Below are 22,610 nucleotides of genomic sequence, written 5' to 3'. Positions count from 1 at the left end.
ATGCACATTCAATGATTACTTTCTGAGAGTTTCGTTAAATCTGTCTACTGGTTCATGAGATGTTTAGCTAATTCCCGAGTAAAACAAACACACACACACACACACAGACACACACAGACATGGGCAAAAACAAGAAAACAGTCACTCTTGAATAAATTTGCAACAAGGCCAAAGGTTCTCAAAAATGTCTGGAAATTTCACAGGACCATCATATTTGCACCCTAACAGAGTATCTAACATGACTGTCCTGTCTGTTCCTCACAGATGTCCTGTGTCCAAACATGAAAGTTCAGCCCGATCGCTTCAAACCCAACAGCACCAGTTCTGGTCTCGCTGAGGTTCCAGGTATGTGCACACAGCTGCTCCGTGGTACTGTCAGTATACGAAGCAACCAGGAACTTTATGTTGTTAAGCGTTTCCTCCCACATTTACTTTTTTTTTTTCTTTTTCTAAAAAGACAAAAATGCATTTCTTATGCAAGGAGCATTCAGAGTTTTCCTCCGCTGCTATCTGATTGAAAAGAAAATTGGTTTTATTCATGAGTTGGAAGGTGCTTCTCCTCTAGAACATTCATTTTTAGTCTTTTTGATACTGCTCAAAAAAACACTCACTATCTTTGCAAAATAAAACAGTGTGTCTCTTTGTCAAATTGTGTAATTTTATATATATATATATATATATATATATATATATATATATATATATACATATTTAAAACATACTGTATATGCATTTGATCTTGTCAGTGGTTTCCTGTTTCTATCGCTTGGCTCAACATGAATGTTGACCAAACAATGTTTAAACTTGTGTTAGTCCTGTCATCTCTAAAGGAAATGTCTCACTGGGCTGTGACTCGTTGGTATTCATGAGGGAGCCTCTAGAATATCTAGTGACCATCAACATATATTATAACTGCAGACAGGATTGGAAGCCAGAAGCTGAAGCCACAATAGACGAAGGCCCCCTAGTGGCTGGCTGCAGTACATTTTTTATAGGTCCTGCCCCTCTATCTGATTGAATGGGACATTTTCCTGACTAAAAAGTAAAAATGCACTTTGGATGTTTTTTTCAGGTGTTGATTTTTATCGATTCACATACCCCTTCTGTTCATTTCAATTAATTATTTGAGGCTTAAAGACAAGTGTCATGTCACACTGTGACTGACGACCTGACAACTTGTTAGCAAATTGGGAGGGTGTGTCGGCGGGGCCTTCCTATTGATGGTACAGCCCCATGTTTAGAGTGCAAAAACTCTGGCCCCAAACATTCAACATGGCGGCACCCTAACAAACTGACATTTTAGCTTTAAATTTAAACAATGGGAGAACCCAACGGGAGACGCTTCATCAATCTTTATTAATGCCAATGGTTGTAACGTTTGCCTGGAATATCAGCCAGCTTTGAATCGCCAACAAGTCAGTAAGATACTATCTTAGCTACATTACAGTGGGATAGGCAGAACTTTAACCAGAATGTCTGGCAATTTTTATAAAGTGAGATGTCTCTGGTGTTAGTAACATGAGCATGTTTGTCTGGCCGAGGGGAAAAAAAATAACTACAGAGAGGAGGAGAGTCAGAGTGTAACCTTCTGTCCTGAAAACCCAGTATTTGAGCCAGTGATGCTGGAGTGTTATTTTATATAAACCAGAAAAATAGAGCGCCACGTGGGTTCCAACAAAAATCCAGCAACATATTTTTTAATAGAATAAAGGTCTAGCATTCACTGAATGAATGCATTTTCACCTTTGTCTTACATTCCAGAGATTTAGACTCATCTTATGTTGAGAATTGACCTTACAAATAACATTAAGCATGACCTTGTGCGATATCTACTACCAAAATAATTTCAGCTTGGTATCTGTATTATGGTGTAGATGAAGGTCAGTTAGCTGTGGTGGCCATCTTGAATTACGTTGACTCCAAAAGGTAATGAGGTCTAGATATTTAGCCAATAATTACTTTCTGATAGTGTCACTGATTTCTGTCCAGTGGTTTAGGAGCTACATCACTAACGCTACAGACAAAACTACTACTGCACTTCTGTAGATGTAGTAGATTGTTTTAGAAGATTTTTTTTTTTTTTCCCAACTGAAGAACATTATTACACTGAATTAAGTTGATGTTTTTACTTCATGCCATCGAAAGCGTTCAGGTTTTTCTCAGAAGTCTTGAATAGCGTTTTAGAACTCGGATGTTGTTATAGACTGTCTTCAGGGGGATCAGAGTTCCTGTCTGTCTCGCGCCCACATCCATCACACTGAGAGAAAAAACAGATGCTCCACTTGTTCACGCTAATGCTACATCCAAGGACACATAACAAGACGTCAGTTTCACAAAGGCTGATGCTTTGGATAGATTTATTTTTTGCAAAGATTTTATTACAGCTTTAGGTTTATTGGTCTGAGCAGTTTGTATGTTCAAGAATTGGACTTTTGCTCTGCTATAAAACCAAGGTGGACTTCAGGGGATTGGGCTTAAAAATGGAAAACATTTGGAAACATGAAATAACTCTGAGAAAAACTAAACAATACTGTATCTGTTACATCTAACACTGCTGCTCATCATCAGATATGAGGCTAAATTGAGGTTCTGCCAGAAAAAGTTATTAAAAGTATAGTCTGATTACAACAGGAAGTGATGTTCTGTCTATTATTTATCAATAGATAGTACCTTATAAGCTGTGACATCAATTACAGAGCTCAGAGTATGGGGAAAAGGGCATTAGTCTTCATTCAGGCTAAGCTAAAGGCTAGCCAAATAAGGACCTTTTGTTGTCGTTTTTCAGGCTTATAAAACAAGTCTTTCTCAAACATAACATACATGGGATAAAGAATGCCACATTAACTAATATTAAACCCACTAGGCTGTTGGAATACACCGTTTGTTTAGTTTCTTACTGTTTTCTTAACGGAACAACATCCGTGTTACAACATGAATCTATGTGCGCTTGTGAGGATTTGAGTTGATTTTTGAGTTTATTTTTGCATGTGGTTTATTGTTTCTGTAATTCTGTTTTATTTTTTGTTGTTTCTGTGTTTAGTTTTTAAGTTCCCTGTGCCCTCTGTGTCCCCTGTCATCATTCACTTTTCCTCAGCCTATTACTTGTTTGCCTGCCACGCTCATCTGCTCCTGTCCCCAGTTTGTAATCAGTCACCTGTGTTCACTTACTGATCACTCTCTGCTTTTAAAACCAGTTCATCTTCTTCACTTCCCTATCGTCTCATTGTCGTTCACATGCGCTGTCTGGTTGTCCTTGTGTCTCGCCACTCATGTTCCCTGCAAGGTTAGATTTTTGTAAGTTTTGCTTTTTAGTTTTGCTGCCACGTCAGCATTTTGTCTTTTGTTTCTTTTTAAAAATAAATTTGTTTTGATTGGAGCGCCCTGTGTCTGCCTGCATTTGGGTCCTAACCACCCAACCACCTAACCTGAGTGCTGAATCCCATTGGTGAAATTTGCTGAAGAAGCAGAAACCGAGTTGTTAAAGGTAAAAGAAGCAGAACCATAGACTGGCTAATAGGTAAAAGTAGCAAAAATGCTAACTAATGTAGGAAAAAGCTAGCCAAAACGATAAAGTAGTAAAGTTTGATAGCTAAAAGTATAAAAAGGCTAGCTAATTGGTAAAAGCTAAAATTAGCGGAACAATAGCTAAAAGCTGATGTGACAAAGGGCTAAAAGTAGTAAACTGCTAGTTAAAAGTCGCACAAATTTAACAAGTATGCTGAAGCAGATTTTTTTTTAAAAGACCAATATTTATAAAGGAATTAAAAATATCTCAATGCATTTCTATGGGGAAAATATTTGTAAATAAAGTTAAATATTTAAAAAGTATAAAGGTTATTTAAAAAACTAAAGTCATAGCAGCTCTCTCCTGAATGAGCTGAAGATTTTGATAAATGAACAGCTAAAATAGCACAAAGTGTGTAAACATAGTTATACTGCGAAGAAATGTGTGTGTGTGTGTGTGTGTGTGTGTGTGTGTGTGTGTGTGTGTGTGTGTGTATAGAATTCACACAAATATTTTATTTGGTGTAGACTAAGGTCAATTAGCTGTGGTGGTCATCTTGAATTATGTTGACTCCAGAAGGTAATGACTTCTAGATGTTTAGCCAATAATTACTTTCTGAGAGTGTCATTCAAGTCTGTCCTGTGGTTTTGGAGATATTTTGCTAATGCTACGTACAAACGCCTAAACTACTACCCAATCCATCCTGGGTTTTAAAATTCAAAAGCCCCTGTAAGTTTAAAGGATGCACTACTTGATATCAGATTGATCCTAACTTTTGCAGTATCTCACAGCAGTAATGATGAGAGCAGCACCGCGAAGGCTGTGTGCTCGCCACACATAGAAAGTCAGATCTATTTCTGACTCGTGTGGCCCACAAATAGGAAGCGTGAAGTACTTGTGTAGCACTTCCAAGTCACAAAAATTGTAACAATGATGTTACTGCCATTGCAAAGCCCCTCCTAGCCGTGCTCACAACTTGGTCCGGGCGTATATAAGAAGTATAGGTTCCTTATGTATTGAATGCGTTCTTGATTTCTCAAAAGAGTTTTTCCATAGAATTTTGCATGTGCATGACTTAAAGTCTTCATGGCACTCTGCAACCTTCTATGTGGATAAACATACACACACACATGGCCAACGTTTTCCCCTTACATTGTCCGTAGGAGCACTTACAGAGGGTTGAGAGTGAGGCTTTAATGAGTTACACAGCCTTTATTTGTGAAGTGAAGTGTGTCAAGTGAGATTTATTTATATAGCACTTTACAGCAATAAGGTGATCCAAAGCGCTTTACAACAGAAACAAGAACAGAATCTAATACAGCAGGTACATAATGAAACACACAAAAAAATAAAAATTCTCACATTTGGTCATCACATTTGCAACAGAAAGCAAGGAGCTCGATGCTGAACTGATGAGGAAGAGAGGCCATCTTTAATCCTGACGGTCACTTCAGTCTCCACCTCTGGAGAAAAAAGTTCAAGTTTGTTAGACAAGTTAAAGGGATGTTTTGCTTCAACAGCGCAGAGCAGAGCATTCTCAGGATCAGAGGTGACAGCATCACTTTGCTCTGTCAAGACACATTCTCACATTTTTGCCTCTGGCCAAGTGCTAATTATGGGGTTTTTACTTTTCTGCTCGGCTGCAAAAAGAATCGCAGTAAATTCTTTGGATAAATCACTTAAAAATGCAAAAGAAAAAGAAGTGAGTTGTAGGCGTTTCGCTCAAACTTTGAAAATATTGCAATATAGTGAGATGTCCTGCTCAAAGTATGTGTTTTGACTGACTCTCAGCTTCATTGACCTTTCAGCTCAATAAATATAAAAATCATTGACTTAAACCCATCTTTGCATTGGCAAAAGTAGATTAGCTGTGGTGACCATCTTGAATTGTGTTATCTCCAAAAAGTAATGAGTTGAACCGGTATAGCCAGATTATTACCTGAAAGTTTAGCGAAATCTGACTAAGTTGAATCCACACGGTTCAAATTTTAAGCGAAAATTTGTTCAATCTCTTAGTGCTCAAGTGTGTGTTGGGGGTCAGTCTCAGCTACTACCACACCAAATTTTCAGGGAATATCTGCAAAATTGACTGAGTTATAGCCATTTTGTTGTCTTTGATGAGTAGTTTGCTGTGTTGGCCATCTTGAATACGACTGACTCCAAAAGGTAATCGGTTGCAGATGTGCCTCCAAAGATTACTTTTGGAGAGTTTCATTAAAATCCGTCGAGTGGTTCACGAGAAATGTTGAAAACAGACACATGGGTGCACACACAGACACAGGCAGAAATCATTATCAATCTCAATGATTGTATAAGTTGAAAACAGATTTTTTTATTGTTCATGTTACTGTAGATGTAGATGCAGAATAATATAGTGAAATCTTGGTTTCGGCCCCTGTGCAGCAGACAGTTGTGTCATTATTAGGGTTGAGTGTTCACACACTCTGCATACAGAGATGGAGCAGACCATCAGGATCACTCCAACAGCAATATTTACACTCAGCCTTCTCTAAAGTGGTGCAAAAAGAGTCTGATCCTCCATGATGTCAGGAGCATTTCCCACTGATAATGATATGATAGCCAAGAGGCGTGTGGCTTCAGTCAGACAGTCCTGTCTGACCCCTCAGAACGCTCAGTGCACGGACACACACACACACACACCATGCTCACAATCTCCTGCACAAATGTTGCCATCTGCTCAGATCAAACAAGCTCCGTGTGCATGTGCTCGCCGTTCCCACTCAGTCAGCTCATCTGGCTCTCGCCACAGATCGCCCCGTTGTTGTTTCGTTCCCGGCTTGTCCAAAATAACTTTTTGGCTTGATTATACACTGTCAGCTGCCAGTCCAAATTACAGCTCTGCATTCGGTTGACCCGTGAGCAGACACAGAAAGGGAGCGGGGAGCAACTGTGCACCACACAGGCCTGGTGACAGAGGCGAGAGGAAGGACGGCAAGAACTCACGTCTGCACGGCGTTACCGAGCCACTGAGAGCCAGTGGAACATCACAGTTCTGTGGAATAACCATATTTTTTTTAATGTTTCCTGGTGTCATTTGTGTTCCCTTGTTTTGAACTGTATAATGGTAAAAAAAAAAGAAGAAGAAAACGATCAACTGGAGAAAATCCAGTTTTGGCAGTCTCTTTAATTTTGGTTTCGGATAGTTTTACTCCCAGTAAAAAGAAACCTCTCACCTCTGCTCACTAACTTGGCTAACAAGGTTAGCGGGCAACCAAATCCCAAGCATAAGAGGCAAAATATTTTGATATTATTTTTTTTATTTTTTTTTTTCCCCCAAACTCATTATAATTTCTTGGTAATATCTAAAGAAACAAGTTGTGTGAATGATTACAGTAACCTCCTTTTTTTGTTTGCTTGTTTGTTTGTTTTTTCTGGAGCATATAGGACTAGAAATGAAGGCAGAAAGTCATGAATTGCACTGATAATTAGAATATACCGATTTTTATAAACTCATTTGTTTAATCAGACTGACAGGTTGCTGTCATGGGGTCAGTGGGCATAAAAACATGGAAGTGAACCCAACATGTGCATAAACAAGTTCAGCTTTGCATTTTAATTTGGATTAGTTTGGTGATTCTTTTGGTATTTTTATACTATTGAGATTGATTATATAGATAGGGTCACAGCAGCATAGTGGTTAGAGCTGTTGCGTCCCAGCAAGAAGGTTGCAGGATCGTTTCCTGACCTGGGACCTTTCTGGGTGGAGTTTGCATGTTCTCACTGTGCTCACGCAGGTGTGCTCTGGTTTCCTCCTACAGACCAAAAACATGCATGCTATGTTAATTGACTCTTGAGTTGTCTCTAGGTTTGAGTGAGAGTATGAATAGTTATTTGTCCCTGTGATGGACTTGCGACCTGTCCAGGGTGTCCCCTGCCTCTTGCACAGTGACTGCTGGAGATAGGCACCAGCTTCCAACAATCTGGAATAGAGAACTGGGTAAAGAAAAATAATGTTGTTTCTAAAAATTCAACCTTTTTCACTTCACCCAACTACCTACAGTATGTCTTATTAGCCTCAAAGTTTGGCTAAAAAAACTCACATCAAAAGTAACCAATATAGGATAGAAAGTGCCATAAAAGGAGAGGTTGGAGTAACAAAACCTTCAGGAATCAACACAATAAATCGGTCTATAGGTTTTTTTATGCACCAAGAAGAAAACCTGACTGAGAGTTGTTGTGTTTTCAGCCAAAGAGGAAACAGCACCATCTCCTGAGCCAGATCAGAGTAAATGCACACAAAATCAATGAGAAATGGCTTTTTTGTTGGTTTTAATGACAGAAGAAGAGCTTGTTAACCCCTTAGAGGATACACAAGACTGACTGAAACGTCACTAGACGGGTCGTCCTCTCACTTATTGCCTGAAATGCTTAGTCAGCATAGTTTCTGTCATGATTGTGGACTGTGCTTCAGACATAGCTTTTTCAGCCATTCAGACATCCAAACATTCAGCTTGTTCAGGACATCACAGCTATGGCTTTTGGTACTTGTTACTTTTACACTTTTTAAAAAATTAAACTTAATTTCCTTATTTTCTTTCTCATTGAAATGCATTGAGAGTTCTTCAAATCCTTGAAAGATTTTGGGCTCTTTGAAATTTAATTTAACACTTTTGCTTTATTTGTGTCTTGTGTGTTCTTTTCTTCTCAATATACATCCTTTTTGTCTTTTAACCATCCCTTTTGTCTCCTTATGCATTTTTTCTTGTCTTTTTGTCCTTTTTGTCCTGTTATCCTGTTATGTTGTCCTGTTATCCATTTGCATCATTTGCTGATATATTTTATTTTGAGCAGGTTAAAACAGTACAACATAACACGCACACACACGCAGACACAAAAGACCCATACATAAGTAGAATTTTTTGTATACTTATGTGTCCTTTTTGTATTCATCCATTTTGTCCTATGTCTCCATATATGTCTTTTTTGTTTTTTAATGCAACCTTTTTATCATTTTTATGCCTACGTTTTGTCCTTTTATTCTCCTTATGTATCAATTTGGTCTTTTATGCATCCTTTTTTGTCTTTATTTATTCATATGCTTCCTGTTTTTCTATATATGCTTCTTATTTTAATGTCTGCTGTTTCTGGCCATCCTTCTTTTCTTTGCCTCTTCTTTTTTTTTTCTCTTTAAATATTTCATCTGATGTTGAAAGTTCAGCTTTTACTCAACTCACTTTCCCCTTTTTCTGCAAAGTCATTCAGCACTTAGCATTCACACTGCATTTTCACAGTAAAGGCAAATTATTTTTCTAGTTCAGTTCAATGTGTCGACTTTTCTTTTGTTTCCTTTTAACTCTGGCGCTGTCGGTCTCTGTATCTTTTCACCTGTTTCCAGGATGTTTCTGATAATATTCAGTAGACTCTCACAATACCACATTAAAGTTCTGGTTACCCTTTAAAAGGTGACTGTTCTGGTTGTTAATATTCGAAATGGAAACCCTCCACCCTGCAGGTTTTGTTGAGTTACGGAGGCTGTGCATGGATGGGTCATAAAGAGGCACTAATGGCACATTGTTTTAGTGAGAATGGCACGGCAGACTGGCAGCGTCAGTACCCTTCTAATGCTGACATCACCATGACGACAGCATTTGTTTGCTGTACAAGGGAGTGTTCCCCTAACCACCTAAATGCAGTCCGTGGTTTAGACCACTTCAAATCACACGCTGCAAAGCTGCACACACCCACGTGCACACACTCAGACCCACCAGAAGACCTCGCCAGAAATGGCTATTAGCTCTTTTCCTCTGGCAGAAAACGTAACAAGCATTTCACTGGTCCGACAGACGGCTTTATTTTCCAGCTGTTCAGCAGCATGATGATTTCAATTTTTCCCCCCGCAGTGGCTGCAGGGTGTGGTGGGACTGACCCAGTTAAAACTCAGGACAACACCAGATTTCTGACAAAACCAGAAGTCAACCTCAGTGTTCACAGAGATCTGAGCGTGTGTGTGGGAGTGTGGTGTGTGTGGGAGAAAGCGTCAGACTGAGTCCAACTAGTTTGTTTTTTTGTGCTGCTGCAGGGTTTGACCTGATGGAGTACTTCAGTGTGAAAGACATTCTGGGGACCAGAGACGATGACGGTCAGAGTTCATACGTTCGTCTCGGTACCATGCCCATTGTCCAGCACACAGAGTAAGTGAACTCCACTGGGAACACGTCACAACATTTCACTTTCTTTGGGGTCAAAGGGCGAGGAGTGGAGAGGAAGGGGGGCTGGCCTTCTGCTAACAGGGTCTTATGATATCTTATCCTGAACAGGTCACCAGTCCAACACAGGATCACAAAGAAATCCATCCAGTTGTAGTCGGTTTGTAACCTTGTAGCTGATCTATTACACCATCCTATGCATTATCGCAAACTTTCGCGATTTGTTAGTGCTTCAAGTATGTGTTGTAAATGACTCTCAGCTACTACCACATCAAATTTAACTCAGTATTTGTAAAAGTCAATTGAGTTATAAGCATTTTGTGTTGGCTAATGTCAGTGAGCTGTGGCAGTTATCTTGATTTGGAATGACTCCAACTGTTATTGGATTTACAATCCAATAACAGTTGGAGTTCAAAGATTAGCTATGGAAATTTCATTCAAATCTGTCCAGTGGGTCATTAGAAATTTTCCTAACAGACATACAGGGTTGACGCTAATAGTTAATGCCAAAGTTTTAGGCAAAGATGTTGTGTAATGTGGTCAATCTCTCACCAAAGACAAAATATTATCCCAGTTACTTGAAGTTGTAACTGTGACTTTGTCTTGACAAAGACGTTATAATACAAAACAAAATCCAATAACATGCAAATTTCACAAGCCAATGTCAGTAGAATATTAACAACGTGACAAAACCTCAAACTAAATAAATACTAAGCAGGAACAAGAAAATAAAGTTAAACATCATCACCTGCAACGGAAACTGAGGGTGCACCAATTTATTAGCACCAAATGCCTTAAATTTTTTTGGCAATTTCGGAGTTGGGGAACATGTTCTGGAATAGCTCCTCGATGCCGTCATTGGAGGAAAAGGACTGATGTTTGATTGCCGTGTTCAGGCATCACAGAACCTCCGCTCTGAGTGCTGGCATTGGTGTTACAAACATTGTCTGCTGCTTGTCAGCAGCACCCGTCGCGCTGCTTGCTGTGGTTTGTGCAGTTTTGCTGGTTGTAGCAGAGCTCGGAGATTCACTAGAAACTCCAGACGCAAAAAAAGATACCGGGATCATCTTACCTTGCACGTGCATCCTCTGCTTGTGAGCGTTAGAAGCTTGGTGCGACTTTAACGCTTTCATACCATTCCAGGTTAACTTAATATTTTTCTTGCAAACATTGCAAAAAGCTAACCGATCATCACCCATAACTGGCAGTAGCCAGTCTTTAAGTGCCGGGTCGTCAAGCCAAGCCTTCGAGAACTTGCATTTCCCCATGGTGAGGCGAAAAAGGACTCGCTCATAGAAAATTAGGCAGTTTCGACACTGCGCATGTGCACAGGAGGTCCCCGAGTGGAACGTTTACGTGAGCTCAGATTATATTTTTACAGAACAGATTTTAATTTAACGAACTTAAAACCAAAAAGTCATCATCACTGGAAAAGTCAAAATATTGAAGCAGTTGATGAAAAATTTACTACCAAGTCAAATTCGGCTTGTTACCTTTTACTTCCTTTTAATGGCCTTAATTTGAGCTCATTTCATTTACTACCTTTTACTACCGCGCGGAAACCCTGGACTAACACTGTCATTTTACTCTGCAGAGAAGTGTTTTCTCAAGGACTGCCAGATGAATACGCTTTCGTGACCACGTTTAAATTCAGAAAAACTTCAAGACGTGAAGATTGGTACCTCTGGCAGATTTTTGATAAATATGGAATCCCACAGGTGGGTTAGTGATAAGTCTGACTTAGATAAATTAAAACTCAAGAATAGGCCCAGCTTACTCATTATTCATCACCTTGTTAGCTTGCTGGTTTGTTGGTAATGACTTCACTGACATTCTCCTGCTTCGGATCGTCAGGTGTCTATCCGTCTGGATGGTGAGAACAAGGCAGTGGAGTACAACGCCGTAGGCCTGACAAAAGATGCCGTCAGAACTGTATTCAAGAACTCCGAAGTTGACAGCCTGTTTGACCGCAACTGGCACAAGATTGCGCTCAGTGTGGAGGCCAAGTCTGTGTCTCTGTACTTGGACTGTAAACACATCCAGACTCTGCCAATTGAGGACAGGGAGGACATTGATATTCAGGGAAAGACAGTGATTGGAAAGAGGCTGTATGACAGCGTGCCAATTGATGTGCGTGTCTACTTTTATTCTCAAAATTTTTCCTTTCTTAAAGGTAGATCTGCTGATCAACTGTCTGTGTGTGTGTTCCTGTAGTTTGACCTCCAGAGGATGATGATTTACTGTGATTCCAAGCATGCAGAGTTGGAGACCTGCTGCGATCTTCCCACTGGGCCTGTAAGTACCACTGGCTATAGGTGGACACTCTGCAGCTTTCTACTGAAGGTCAAACTGCAGCTTACAAGAAAATAATGTATTTCACAGTTATGAAAAGATTATTTTTTTTCTTAAATCTATAACAATGTTATTCTTAATACCATATCCACTGTTGAAAAACGCTTAATGTCAGTACTTGAAAAATATTTTCAAGGTAAAAGAGTTAACTTTCAGATAAAACTTCAGTAAATCTAAACGGTGCTTTTTCAGGTATTCTTGTAATTTTAGCCAAAATAAGAAAAAAAACCTCTCTTCATGTGTTTAGTGTTGAATTTTTTTTTACATGTTTTTGTTAACAAAGCAAAAGTAAAATCTAAAATGTTAACATTTTTTGGTTACTTCTTCCCACAAGTTTCTTTTTTTGTGCGTGTATGCCTGGAATCCTTATTCTTAGGCCTTGTTCACATGGAAACAATTTTTCCAAATTGTTATTTTTTTTATTTGTTGGTTTAAAATAATAACCTTGTAAATAGAGCATTGTTTCTAAAATTGTCTTCACTCATGTGGAAACACTAAAAATGACAAATAATGTAATAACTATGCCAGGCCTAGATGTGGCGCTGTAATGCTGACAAGAAAATACAACAAAGTAGAAAACACTTTTCCATGTTAACAATGTGTGTTCCCAATCCGTGTATGGTTCGTTCTTTGGCTTTTTTTAACTGAAAAAGTTATGTGCCGGGAGTTCAGGACTTTATTTTTGGTTCTGCCATAAGGTCCCGTTGAATTAACAACAAAATAAAAGCTTGTCTTTGGTTTAACCATTGCAGTTAAAAAAAAACACAAAACGTACCCCTTTTTATTTTTGCAATTGCCGTTTTTTAAATTTCGTTTTAAAAACGAAAAAACAAAAAAAACACATGCTTGTTTTGTTTTTCCAATTTTACTTTGAAACGAAAAAAACAATATATAATGTTATATATTGTATAAAAATTTTGAACAGTGTCTTATGTAACTCTCTTATATGACCAGTTAATGTTGCCCTCTGATGTCCCAGGTCATGCCATAGTTGAGGGAAAGTCTGGGATCTAAAAAATCAAGCTGAAATATAAATTCTGCCCCCAGACGAATCCCTATTTATGTTTTGCTCCTTTATATCCCACTTAAAATATAATTGCAACACACAAACTGGTACAATTAATTATTTCTCAAATATTTCACATTTGCATTGCTTTCTCTAGATTCTTCACCTTGATTTAATTTTAAAATTTAATTTTAAAGTTCTGGGGCAGTCATTATTCATCAATGGGGCCAACTGTGTTTTTTTAGTTTTTCATTAATATACTGTATATGTGTAAAAATACATTGTGTGTATTTTTTTAAGTAGTAAGAAAAAGGGAAAATAAACTCAAGAAAGAGCTACATTAGGTCACAACCATGAGAGAGAAACTGAAATAATAAAATATTCAAACAATTAGAGTAATTTATTACTCATAGATTGTTAAAGCATTTGACAATGTTTTATCATTTCAGTGTCCTAAGAAAGTTGTGACAGAGGCTCCTCCGGTGGAGATTGTCACTCCAACGCCGACTGTCGCAGAGCAGAAGCGAGGCCCTGAAGCCAACTGCTCCTGCCCTGCAGGGAAGAAGGTAAAACTTCTCCATGTTTAATCCCTGTCTGTTTGTTCCATAATTCAGAGGAAAGCCTTTCTTTACCGGCTTTCAGAAGACAAATGTACTTTTTCTCGCAGGGAGACATCGGGACACCTGGTGCTGCAGGGCCAAAGGGTCAAAAGGTCATCTACCTTTGCACTGTTGCTCGTGTGTGAGAAACAGGCTAATGTTTGTCAGTCTTATTGTTTTTCTGTATATGCCTACATTTTCAGGGTGACATTGGCCCTAAAGGTGCCATCGGACCAGCAGGCATCAAAGGGGCCAGAGGAGAAAGTGTATGAAATCTTAAAGCGTCCACATTCACATGGATTTATCTTCTAATGTGGCGCAAACACTGAAAACTGGAGAAACTGTATTTTCTGTAAAAATGTAGAGTGAATGCTGAGTGCTGAATAACTTCCCTATAATTTGCTGAAGAAGATAAAAGAAAGTTCTGACAAGCTACAAGCTAAAAAGTGCAAAACATCAGCTAAAACCTAAAAGAAGTAAAATTCTGGCTAAAAGCAAAATGTAGCAAAAGGCCAGTTAGAAAATGTAAATTGCTAGCTAAAACTAAAAGTAGAAAAAGGCTAGCTGAAAGATAAAAGTAGCAAAAACCTAGCTAAAGGCTTAATGTAAAGGAGCAAAATAGTAGCTAGAGGCTAAAAGTTGCAAAACTAGGTAAACTCAGCAATAGGTTAGCTATAAGTAGTAAAAGGCTAGCTAAAGCTAATTGTAACAAAAGGCTAAAAGGTAAAAGCTGAAATGTGAAAGTAGCTAAAAACTAGCCAGAAGCAGCAAAAGGCTATTTAAAAGCTAAAAGTAGCTAAAACATAGCTAAACACTAAAAGTGACAAAAGGCTAACTGAAAGCTACAAACAGCATAAAGCTAGCTAAAACTTAAATTTATCAAAATACTAGCTAAATGCTTAAAGTATCAAAAGTCTATCTACAAATACCAAAAGGCTAGCTAGAAGATAAAAGTATCAAAGGCTAACTAAAAGTCTAAAGTATGAAAAAGGCTAGCTACGAACTAAAAATAGCAAAAAGCTGGTTGAAGTCTAAAAGAAGAAAAAAGCTATCTAAAAGCTTAAAGCCACAGAACTGTAGATAAACAGGTAAAATTAACAAAAAAATACAAAAATCGTGCATGTACACTGAAGCACATTTCAAAATGAACAATGTTTTCGAAGGAACTGAAGAAATCACAATGTAATTCTATAGAAAAAATATACTTGTAAAAAAGTTCTTTGAGAACTCTAAATGTTACAAAACCCAATGTTAATTGCACTCATTTCCTGAATGAGCAGAAAGTTGTGATATATAAATGGCTAAAATAGCACAAAGTACGCAGAAGTAATTTAATCACAAAAACCTTAAAAAAAAACTATTCCAATCCAGCCTCATTATGTTACCACAGCTCGAGATTCTGTAGATTTTGGATTACAGTAATCTAATATCAAGCCATATTAAACCATTTCACACTGCATCCCTTTCATCCGTTCTGCTTCTCTTCCTGCCTCGATAATAATTGATCCTTCTTGATTAATTATTTGCAGGGCAATATAAACTCTGTCAAAGGTGACAGAGGTGAGAAGGTAAGTGACCTGATCTGGGATGTTTACTCTGCATGGACATCATCCTAACCCAGATACATGTTTGTCTGCATGTTTTATAGGCATGTGGACCAAACATTAAAATCTGCCTGTAGATTTTCTTTTCTCCTCTCTGTCTTATGTTTTATTTTTAACCATAGAAATACAAAATGTATTGGGAAGGGCAATGGTGCTTATAGAGCTGTTTATGGTCACTTTATTTTAAAAGGGAAACTCACTCAGATGTAACATAAAAAAGCAGCCATAGCAAGACCTCCGACTAGTGTATTTAAATCAACTACCAGCATATAGTTTATATTGTTATATTGAGTTAATTTTATGTAATTAACTCTGTCCTTTGATGGGCAATCTCTACAACAGATGTGAAAATCAGGAATTGATCTTTTAATAGCTTTTTACTCTTGTGATAGTTTTGAAAGTGCACCTGAAATTGTAATAAAGTGTCTGCAGTCAGACAAGCTGCAGAGCTCTTACCTCATACATACATTCTAGATGTGTGATGAGATCCTGTTAGATTAAAATATCATAAGATTTCTCATTGAGGTTAAAACCTGTTTCTGAACGCAACTAAAATGCTGCCTCGTCACTTTTTTTGGTGAAAGTATTACTGAATATGTTCCTTGGTAGCAGTTTTAAAAATCTTGGCAGGCATTAGGACCAACGCGGTCACATCACTCAAGCCTTGTCACCTCACCCCCCTCCTGCAGCCTTTGTCCCTACATGCTAAGAGTCTCTGTTGTGCATTTATTTAAAGCAACACAGACTCTTTATTGAGTGGTTTTAAAGCAGTTTTAATGCCCTTTAGTAACAGTAAAAAGGTGATAAAAAGGAAGTTATAAATGAAAAAAAGTATTTTATTAATAATAAAAAATCTAGTAACCTCTGATAAAAAAGATCTAAATTGAAATAAATGAATTTCATGCTTCTGTATAAATTTTTTGAAATAAAAAAATGTGAAAAACATGGCAAATGGCAAAAAAACAACTATACACACAAAGACACAAACACACACACATATATATATATATATATATATATATATATATATATATATATATATATATATATATATATATATATATATATATGAAGGTTGACCCTTAATTAGGTTTGGCTCCTTGTTAAAATGAGTTTGACCCCCTGAGTTCAAAGGTCCCACAGCTTTAATAATAAGTTAGAAGGTACTGTATAATTGAAACACCTTTCTAAGGTCTGCAGGAACTCATGAAAAGTTGACAGGAGAGAGGCCATTTGGTTGAGTTTGTGGCAAAACATTTTTTGTTTATGTTTAAATCTGGTCTCACTTTGTATTTGAGGTATCTATTTACATCCCTAATACATACATTATTACATATGTAATACATATGTAATAATGTAATAAGACAATATATACATATTTTATACTCTTTGTTGCTAGAAAACTTTGCTGCTGCTTTGACAGTTGTACATCAAATGAAACTTTAATGTATAGCACCTCTGTTACTTTCCTCACTTTTTCTGTGTGCAAGGCTGCAGTTTGCTGTTGTAAACTTTTCTATAGCTGAAGCTGACACATGACATAAACTGTGTTGGTGTTAGTAATCTGGGGGAGTGAAAGGGAATTCATTCTGCTCTGATTGATTCTAATTGTATCTTTACCCAACCAGAGCAGGGAGTTATTGTTGACAGCCCTGTTGAAGGTCTTTCCCTTTAATCTCAGTGATAAAAGAAAGGCCGTGTGTCAATATAGGCCGGAGATAATTAAAGGGTAACCTTGTGTGGCTTGTAAAGTGGTTAACGAAGCAGAGGGAAGTCCTGCAGTGGGTAAAATTTCAGCGTTCTGTGTAATTTAGGAGCCATTACCTCTGACTGAGCCCTGCTTTGAAATTCTTCTGGATTCTTTGGCACAGTCATCATCTAAAACCTTCTGAGGACAATTGAGAGCCCATTGTTCCTTGAGTTTTTGGGTTAACTAGACCATAGTGGGTCCTGGTGAAGCTGTCAGCAGATTCTGGCTCTTAAACCTTTACTAAAAAGTGTTCTGTTTGTTCCAGTGTGTTTCTTTATGTCTCCTGTACAGATTTAAACTCTTATTTGTGTTTAATACTTTCTTTTCTGTTATTGATTAGGTTCATTAATACATGTCTAACAATTGTTTGATATTTTATAAAGCACTTTGTATCGCCTTGTTGCTGAAAAGTACTATATAAATAAATTTGACTTGACTTGACTTATAACAGTCCTTTGTGGAGGTTCCAGGTTGATTTTCTGACAGCACGCTGTCGTCGCCGGGACGGGTCCACCTGCATGCTTGTGTTTGACAGAACAATCCCTCTAAACCCTTATTTTCTGTTCACAGGGTGATAGAGGCATTATAGGGTTGACAGGTGCTCCTGGGCAGAAAGGAGAAAAGGTGTGAAGCCGAAGCTTCTGAGGACTGTTTTTAACCATCTGTCATTCTGGGACACAAAAAGCTGTATACTGATGATAATCACATGTTTCCAATCATTCCACAGGGAGTTGGTGGTATTCCAGGTATTGATGGCTTATCTGGTGACAAAGGAGACAAAGTAAGAATCTTAGTATGTATAATTGAAAAGATACAGGAGAATAGTATATAAGAGCCTAAATTTTGATATGTTCTTTGTATTAGGGTGAAACAGGCCACCCTGGTGTTCCAGGGTTACTAGGTCCAGCTGGACTAAAGGTGAGGGTTTCTTATTTATAATCAGTTCAGAAGACAACTGATGTTCACTGACATGCAATGAAAAGCTTACATACATACATACATACATACATTGGCTTCTGCTTGTTTGGTGTTGGGTTGTATAATCACCTGGTCCAGACAACCCTTTCTTCAGCGACATTTTCCAGCTCATCCTGGGAACTCCCAAAGTGTTCCAAGGCCAGAAAATATATAAAATCCCTCTGGTCAGTTCTGGGTCTATGCAAGCATATTTCTTTTACAAGTGTAACCTGCCTGGAAAATCTCCAGAGGGAGGTGACCAGAAAGCATCCTAATTCCTGAACTACCTCAGCAGATTAATTTCACAGAGAGGCAGCCCCACATATTGCTTGAGACAGAAACCCACTCTCAACCAAGAGGGAGCATTCCACCGTCATTTGCTTAATAATAATGGCCTCAGCCACTTTGCTCTCTGTTGCAAACCACCCCAGTGCAAACTGAAAGTTGTGGCTTGAAGAGGTCTAAAGAACCTCTTCACCTGCAAAAAGCAGAGGTGAGACCCTGAGGTTCCCAAACCAAACACCCTCCTTTTCATGCCTTGCCATGAACACCATAAACAGGATCAATGTTGTGTTCAATCTAGGAGCTCTGAATTGTATCATTAAAAAAATTTCCTAAATGAGCTGCAGATGTCTTTCTCTAAAACAAAGTGATACTTTGTTGGCCTCAAAACTGATCCAAGGGGAACACCTTCAACGAGACAAAGGAAGCTAAAGTGATGTCTTCGGCTTTCGCACACTCAACCCTATTTGAGAGATCATTTTCAAACCTCAGACCTTCAAGCCTTGAACATTAATTCTATTTGTTGTATGTTACTCAGGGAATCCAGGGGGATGTTGGAATTCCTGGTGTACCTGGACCCAAAGGTGTTACTGTGAGTAATCTGTTTTAACATAATCACATATAACCTGATGACAGTTACTGCAATGGTCTAATTTTACTATATTTTCCTACAGGGAGATTCTGGTGTAAAAGGTGAAAAAGGAAATCCAGGAACCAACGTAAGTTACAAATACTTTCCACACATTTTCACTATTTCTGCATATGAACAGAAACTGTTTCCTGTTACTACCAACATGTCTTGATATTTGAAGCCTGCTTCTTGTTTTAACCTTTACCTAACGGAGCATCCTGATAAAAGAGTTAACTTCTGAGAAGCTCATTCTCCACAAAGGATTGGATTGGAGTGAAACTGACTGGGGATCAGGCCTAAAGCTCCATTATATGTTTTTGAAAGCTGAAATCTGAGACCTCCTCTGTTTAATGTTGGTTTAATGTTGGTTGGAGAAACCAACATTAAACAGAGGAGGAGGTCTCAGATTTCAGCTTTCAAAAACATATAATGGAGCTTTAGGCCTGATCCCCAGTCAGTTTCACTCCAATCAACACCTACACTCATGTGACAAGAGTGGCCCCTCCGTGAGTCAGACAAACAAGGATTCTAACGAGCCTCCTTTGTTAGGAGAGTGAGAACAATTTGCAAGCAATCCAGCTTACATCACATCTCAGCTTTAAAAGCTCAACTCCACACTCTCTATTTCTGAATTGAGAAAGCTCCTTGGATGAGAAGCGAAATGTCTTCAGCTACAGAATAGAAGTTCAGTTGTTTTTGTTTTTTAACTTTTTTTGAATTTACCATGGCCTGGATGACTGAGAATCTACACCAGCGAACTGAGAAGTGAGGGGCGTAATTGTGCAAACAGATGGAGCTCCCTTGATTCACTCTCCATACTTCCTGTCTATAACACTGTGGGGGCGTTTAGACCTTAGGCTATGTCTGAATTTTTTTTTTGAGACGTTAAAAATTTTTTCTCTTTTGCTAATGCAGTGATGTTAAAATGGATCCTAATCAAATATTTTCTCTACTGTCATCAGGTCCATTGTTTACAAGTATCAGGGTGTATTAAAACGTTCAGCTTCCAGGAAAACAAAAGAAGCTGTAACAATTATTTAAATGTCATTCTTAATGGTCAGGTTGTATTTCAAGTTCAAACATCAACAGTGTTGTAAGACGCTGATCTCAGCCTGAGTATATTGATTATTTTACCACATGACATGTTGATGTGGAGCTGGCTGGAAGAACACTGCAGTTTTGCTGCTGCCAGGGAGGAAGCTGTGTGTCAGTCAGATAATAGGAATGGAAAAAGGAGTTTGGAGTGTTCCTGTGGAGCTGAAATTTTAGGTGTAGTTCACTCAGTGGTTCTTAAACTTTTTAGAACAATAACAATTAACTTCAGTCGGTGCACAAAAACTCAACAAAAGAAGCTCAGACTTAGTAAAGTAAAATAAAGTAAACTCAGTAAAGGTTGCAATGAGTATTTTTTTCTATGTACTATATCTTTAAAGAACAATTATACAGTTCAGTTTGATCCAAAATTAAACAGTTCAGCAGGTATTAATACCTGTATTAGTGAGGGTTGATGTCTTTTTACTACAGTATTTGTGACTTAATGTTTTGTTCTTAACTAAAGCTGTTTCTGAAAGTGATTTTTTGGCTCTATGATCATCATCACATTTTCTTTTTAAAAACTTGAGTGACTTACATGGTTGGAGTGTAATATTTGTTAAACTTACTTTGTTAAGCTTCATACTGTTAGCTGAGCTTTTAAACACACAAACAGGCAGTTTTCTTGACTCTGATTATTTATTGTAATTCCAACTTTGCATCTCTTTAATTCAAAGCAGCCTTTTTGTTTTCCTTTTCATGCCAGTGCATGTTGTGAGTAAACAGATTCAGAACAATGACCGGGGTATCAGCCGGTTCATGCGCCGGATGTCAGCTCAGATCCAGCGGTGACAGCAGCATTTTCCCACCTCAACCATTATATCTCTGACAGTGTGTCACTGATTTAAAGTGACACCTCCTCCAGGTGACAAAACCATTTCCTCTGTGAATGAAAGATGAAATTCTTTACTCTCCGCTCCTTATCGCTTTTATCTGAGTCATGTGTCAGCTGACCAGTAAAGAGTGGATCCACTCTCAACACCGCACAGCATGCAGCTCATCTCTTATAGTCCAACACAGAAACAAGTCGGAGTGGCAACAATGTATAAAGTTTAGTTCCACTTGCAAATTTGAGGTCCTAAAATTAAGATAAAATAAAAATAGAAATGTTCACGTACCCCCACGTGCCACTGAGTTAACTGGAGGGTCAGGAATGTGTTTGGGGTTAACAGCAGTCTCTCCTCATTTTAGAGTTGCTGTGGCTCTGTTTCAGTATTTGTCATTGTTTACTGTATTTAAATATCTGGACTTCATGAAATGAAAGTCAGAAATTCCTTTAATTTGTCAGTAAAACGCTTTGACTTGATTTATAACTGTGAGTGTGATCCTCAGTTCTCTCACATTATCTGTACTAAAGTTTGAACATTTACGTTTTCATCCAATGCGAGTATTGTGCATCATTCATCATATAAAATCTGGAAAAGCCATAACGTTCCCTCCACATGCTGCACGTTCTATGGTTTATGGGTTTCATCCCAGTAAATGCCAAAAACCGAAGTACAGTGGTCTGCAAAAGTAATAAAATCCTGCTGTTTTTGTTGCCTTATGACCTGGAATTTAAATGGATTTTTAATTTGAACAGAAGTAATAATTCAGCAAACATAGTAAAAATTAAAAAAAGGCCTAACATTCCTTGAAAGAGTGCATATCACCCGCTGCCTCTCATGGCTGAGTTTTAAACAAAAACTTTATGATGAAAAGGGATGGAGTTATAGCTGTTTTAGTCAACCCTTGTAAATGCACAATCTCGTGTGATATTGTGAGATTTTGTGAAATGTGTTATCCCTCAAACTATGTGCTAGGGATGACTCACTGCCACTACCACTCTAAAATTTGCTCAGTTGCTGTAAATTTGTTAAGACATTTGTCTTGCCTAAGGTTGATTAGCTATTGCAGTCATTTTGAAATGCATTGACTCCAAAAATTAACCAGTCATAGATGTACATCCAATTATTACGTTATAAAAATTTACTGAAATTTGTGCAGGGGTTCATGAGATATTTTGTTAACAGACAGTCTGTGCTGACTCTAAAAGTTAATGCCAAAGTTTAAAGCAAAAATGTTGTGCCATGTGTAGCTCTTATTCCACCATTGGGAATAACTTTCAGCTACTAACACAAGGTTTAGCTCAATATATGTGAAACTACCTCAGTCCTTTTGGTGGTGCTAATGATGATTATTTTTTGTGCACATGGGTGTACACAAAGGTTTGTTTCAAATTCAAGTCGTAGTTTTTATAGTTTTCTAAAGGAAAAAGAGCAAAACCTAATCGGGCAGAGCGCTGATTGGGACAGAGATATCAGTTCCTCTTAACAATTGTAGGAACTTTCAGATCACGGTTGTGGCCTGCATGTTGCTTCAGGAATATGCTGGTGTAGATTCTCAGTCATCCAGGCCATGGTAAAAATGGTAAAAATAGAAGAAAGAACATTGTCATTCCTTACGTTGCTGGAGTATCCGAAAAACTCAGAAGGATTTTCTCCAAACACAACATCCCAGTACATTTCAAACCCAACAAGACTCTCAGGCAGAGGCTGGTCCACCCTAAGGACAAAACACCCAAACCCAAACTGAGTGGAGTGGTGTATGCAGTTCAGTGCAGCGAAGAATGTTCAGACCTCTATATTGAAGAGACCAAACAACCTCTTCACAGACGCATGGCTCA

The 22,610-nt window shown here is 38.1% G+C and overlaps 1 protein-coding gene across 4 annotated transcripts in view; it reads left to right on the top strand.

Annotated features, from left to right (window-relative positions):
* col22a1 (collagen, type XXII, alpha 1) overlaps nucleotides 1–22,610 on the top strand; it is an 89,969-nt gene that overhangs the window by 12,132 nt on the left and 55,227 nt on the right. For 2 of the 4 annotated variants that reach the window (XM_017428355.3, XM_017428356.3), the window contains 14 exons: nucleotides 265–345; nucleotides 9,546–9,657; nucleotides 11,267–11,390; nucleotides 11,527–11,802; nucleotides 11,887–11,967; nucleotides 13,480–13,596; nucleotides 13,698–13,742; nucleotides 13,833–13,895; nucleotides 15,159–15,197; nucleotides 17,554–17,607; nucleotides 17,711–17,764; nucleotides 17,848–17,901; nucleotides 18,761–18,814; nucleotides 18,897–18,941. In XM_017428355.3, the coding sequence (XP_017283844.1) occupies nucleotides 265–345; nucleotides 9,546–9,657; nucleotides 11,267–11,390; nucleotides 11,527–11,802; nucleotides 11,887–11,967; nucleotides 13,480–13,596; nucleotides 13,698–13,742; nucleotides 13,833–13,895; nucleotides 15,159–15,197; nucleotides 17,554–17,607; nucleotides 17,711–17,764; nucleotides 17,848–17,901; nucleotides 18,761–18,814; nucleotides 18,897–18,941 (1,199 nt within the window). The remainder of the gene's footprint in view (nucleotides 1–264; nucleotides 346–9,545; nucleotides 9,658–11,266; nucleotides 11,391–11,526; nucleotides 11,803–11,886; nucleotides 11,968–13,479; nucleotides 13,597–13,697; nucleotides 13,743–13,832; nucleotides 13,896–15,158; nucleotides 15,198–17,553; nucleotides 17,608–17,710; nucleotides 17,765–17,847; nucleotides 17,902–18,760; nucleotides 18,815–18,896; nucleotides 18,942–22,610) is intronic. The other 2 variants (XM_037975677.1, XM_017428357.3) reach the window with 2 other exon arrangements.

Source organism: Kryptolebias marmoratus, linkage group LG5, assembly GCF_001649575.2.
Source record: "Kryptolebias marmoratus isolate JLee-2015 linkage group LG5, ASM164957v2, whole genome shotgun sequence".
NCBI classification, from domain to species: Eukaryota; Metazoa; Chordata; class Actinopteri; order Cyprinodontiformes; family Rivulidae; genus Kryptolebias; species Kryptolebias marmoratus.
Note: the sequence above shows the minus strand (reverse complement) of the source record. Positions and strands in the feature narration are given on the sequence as shown.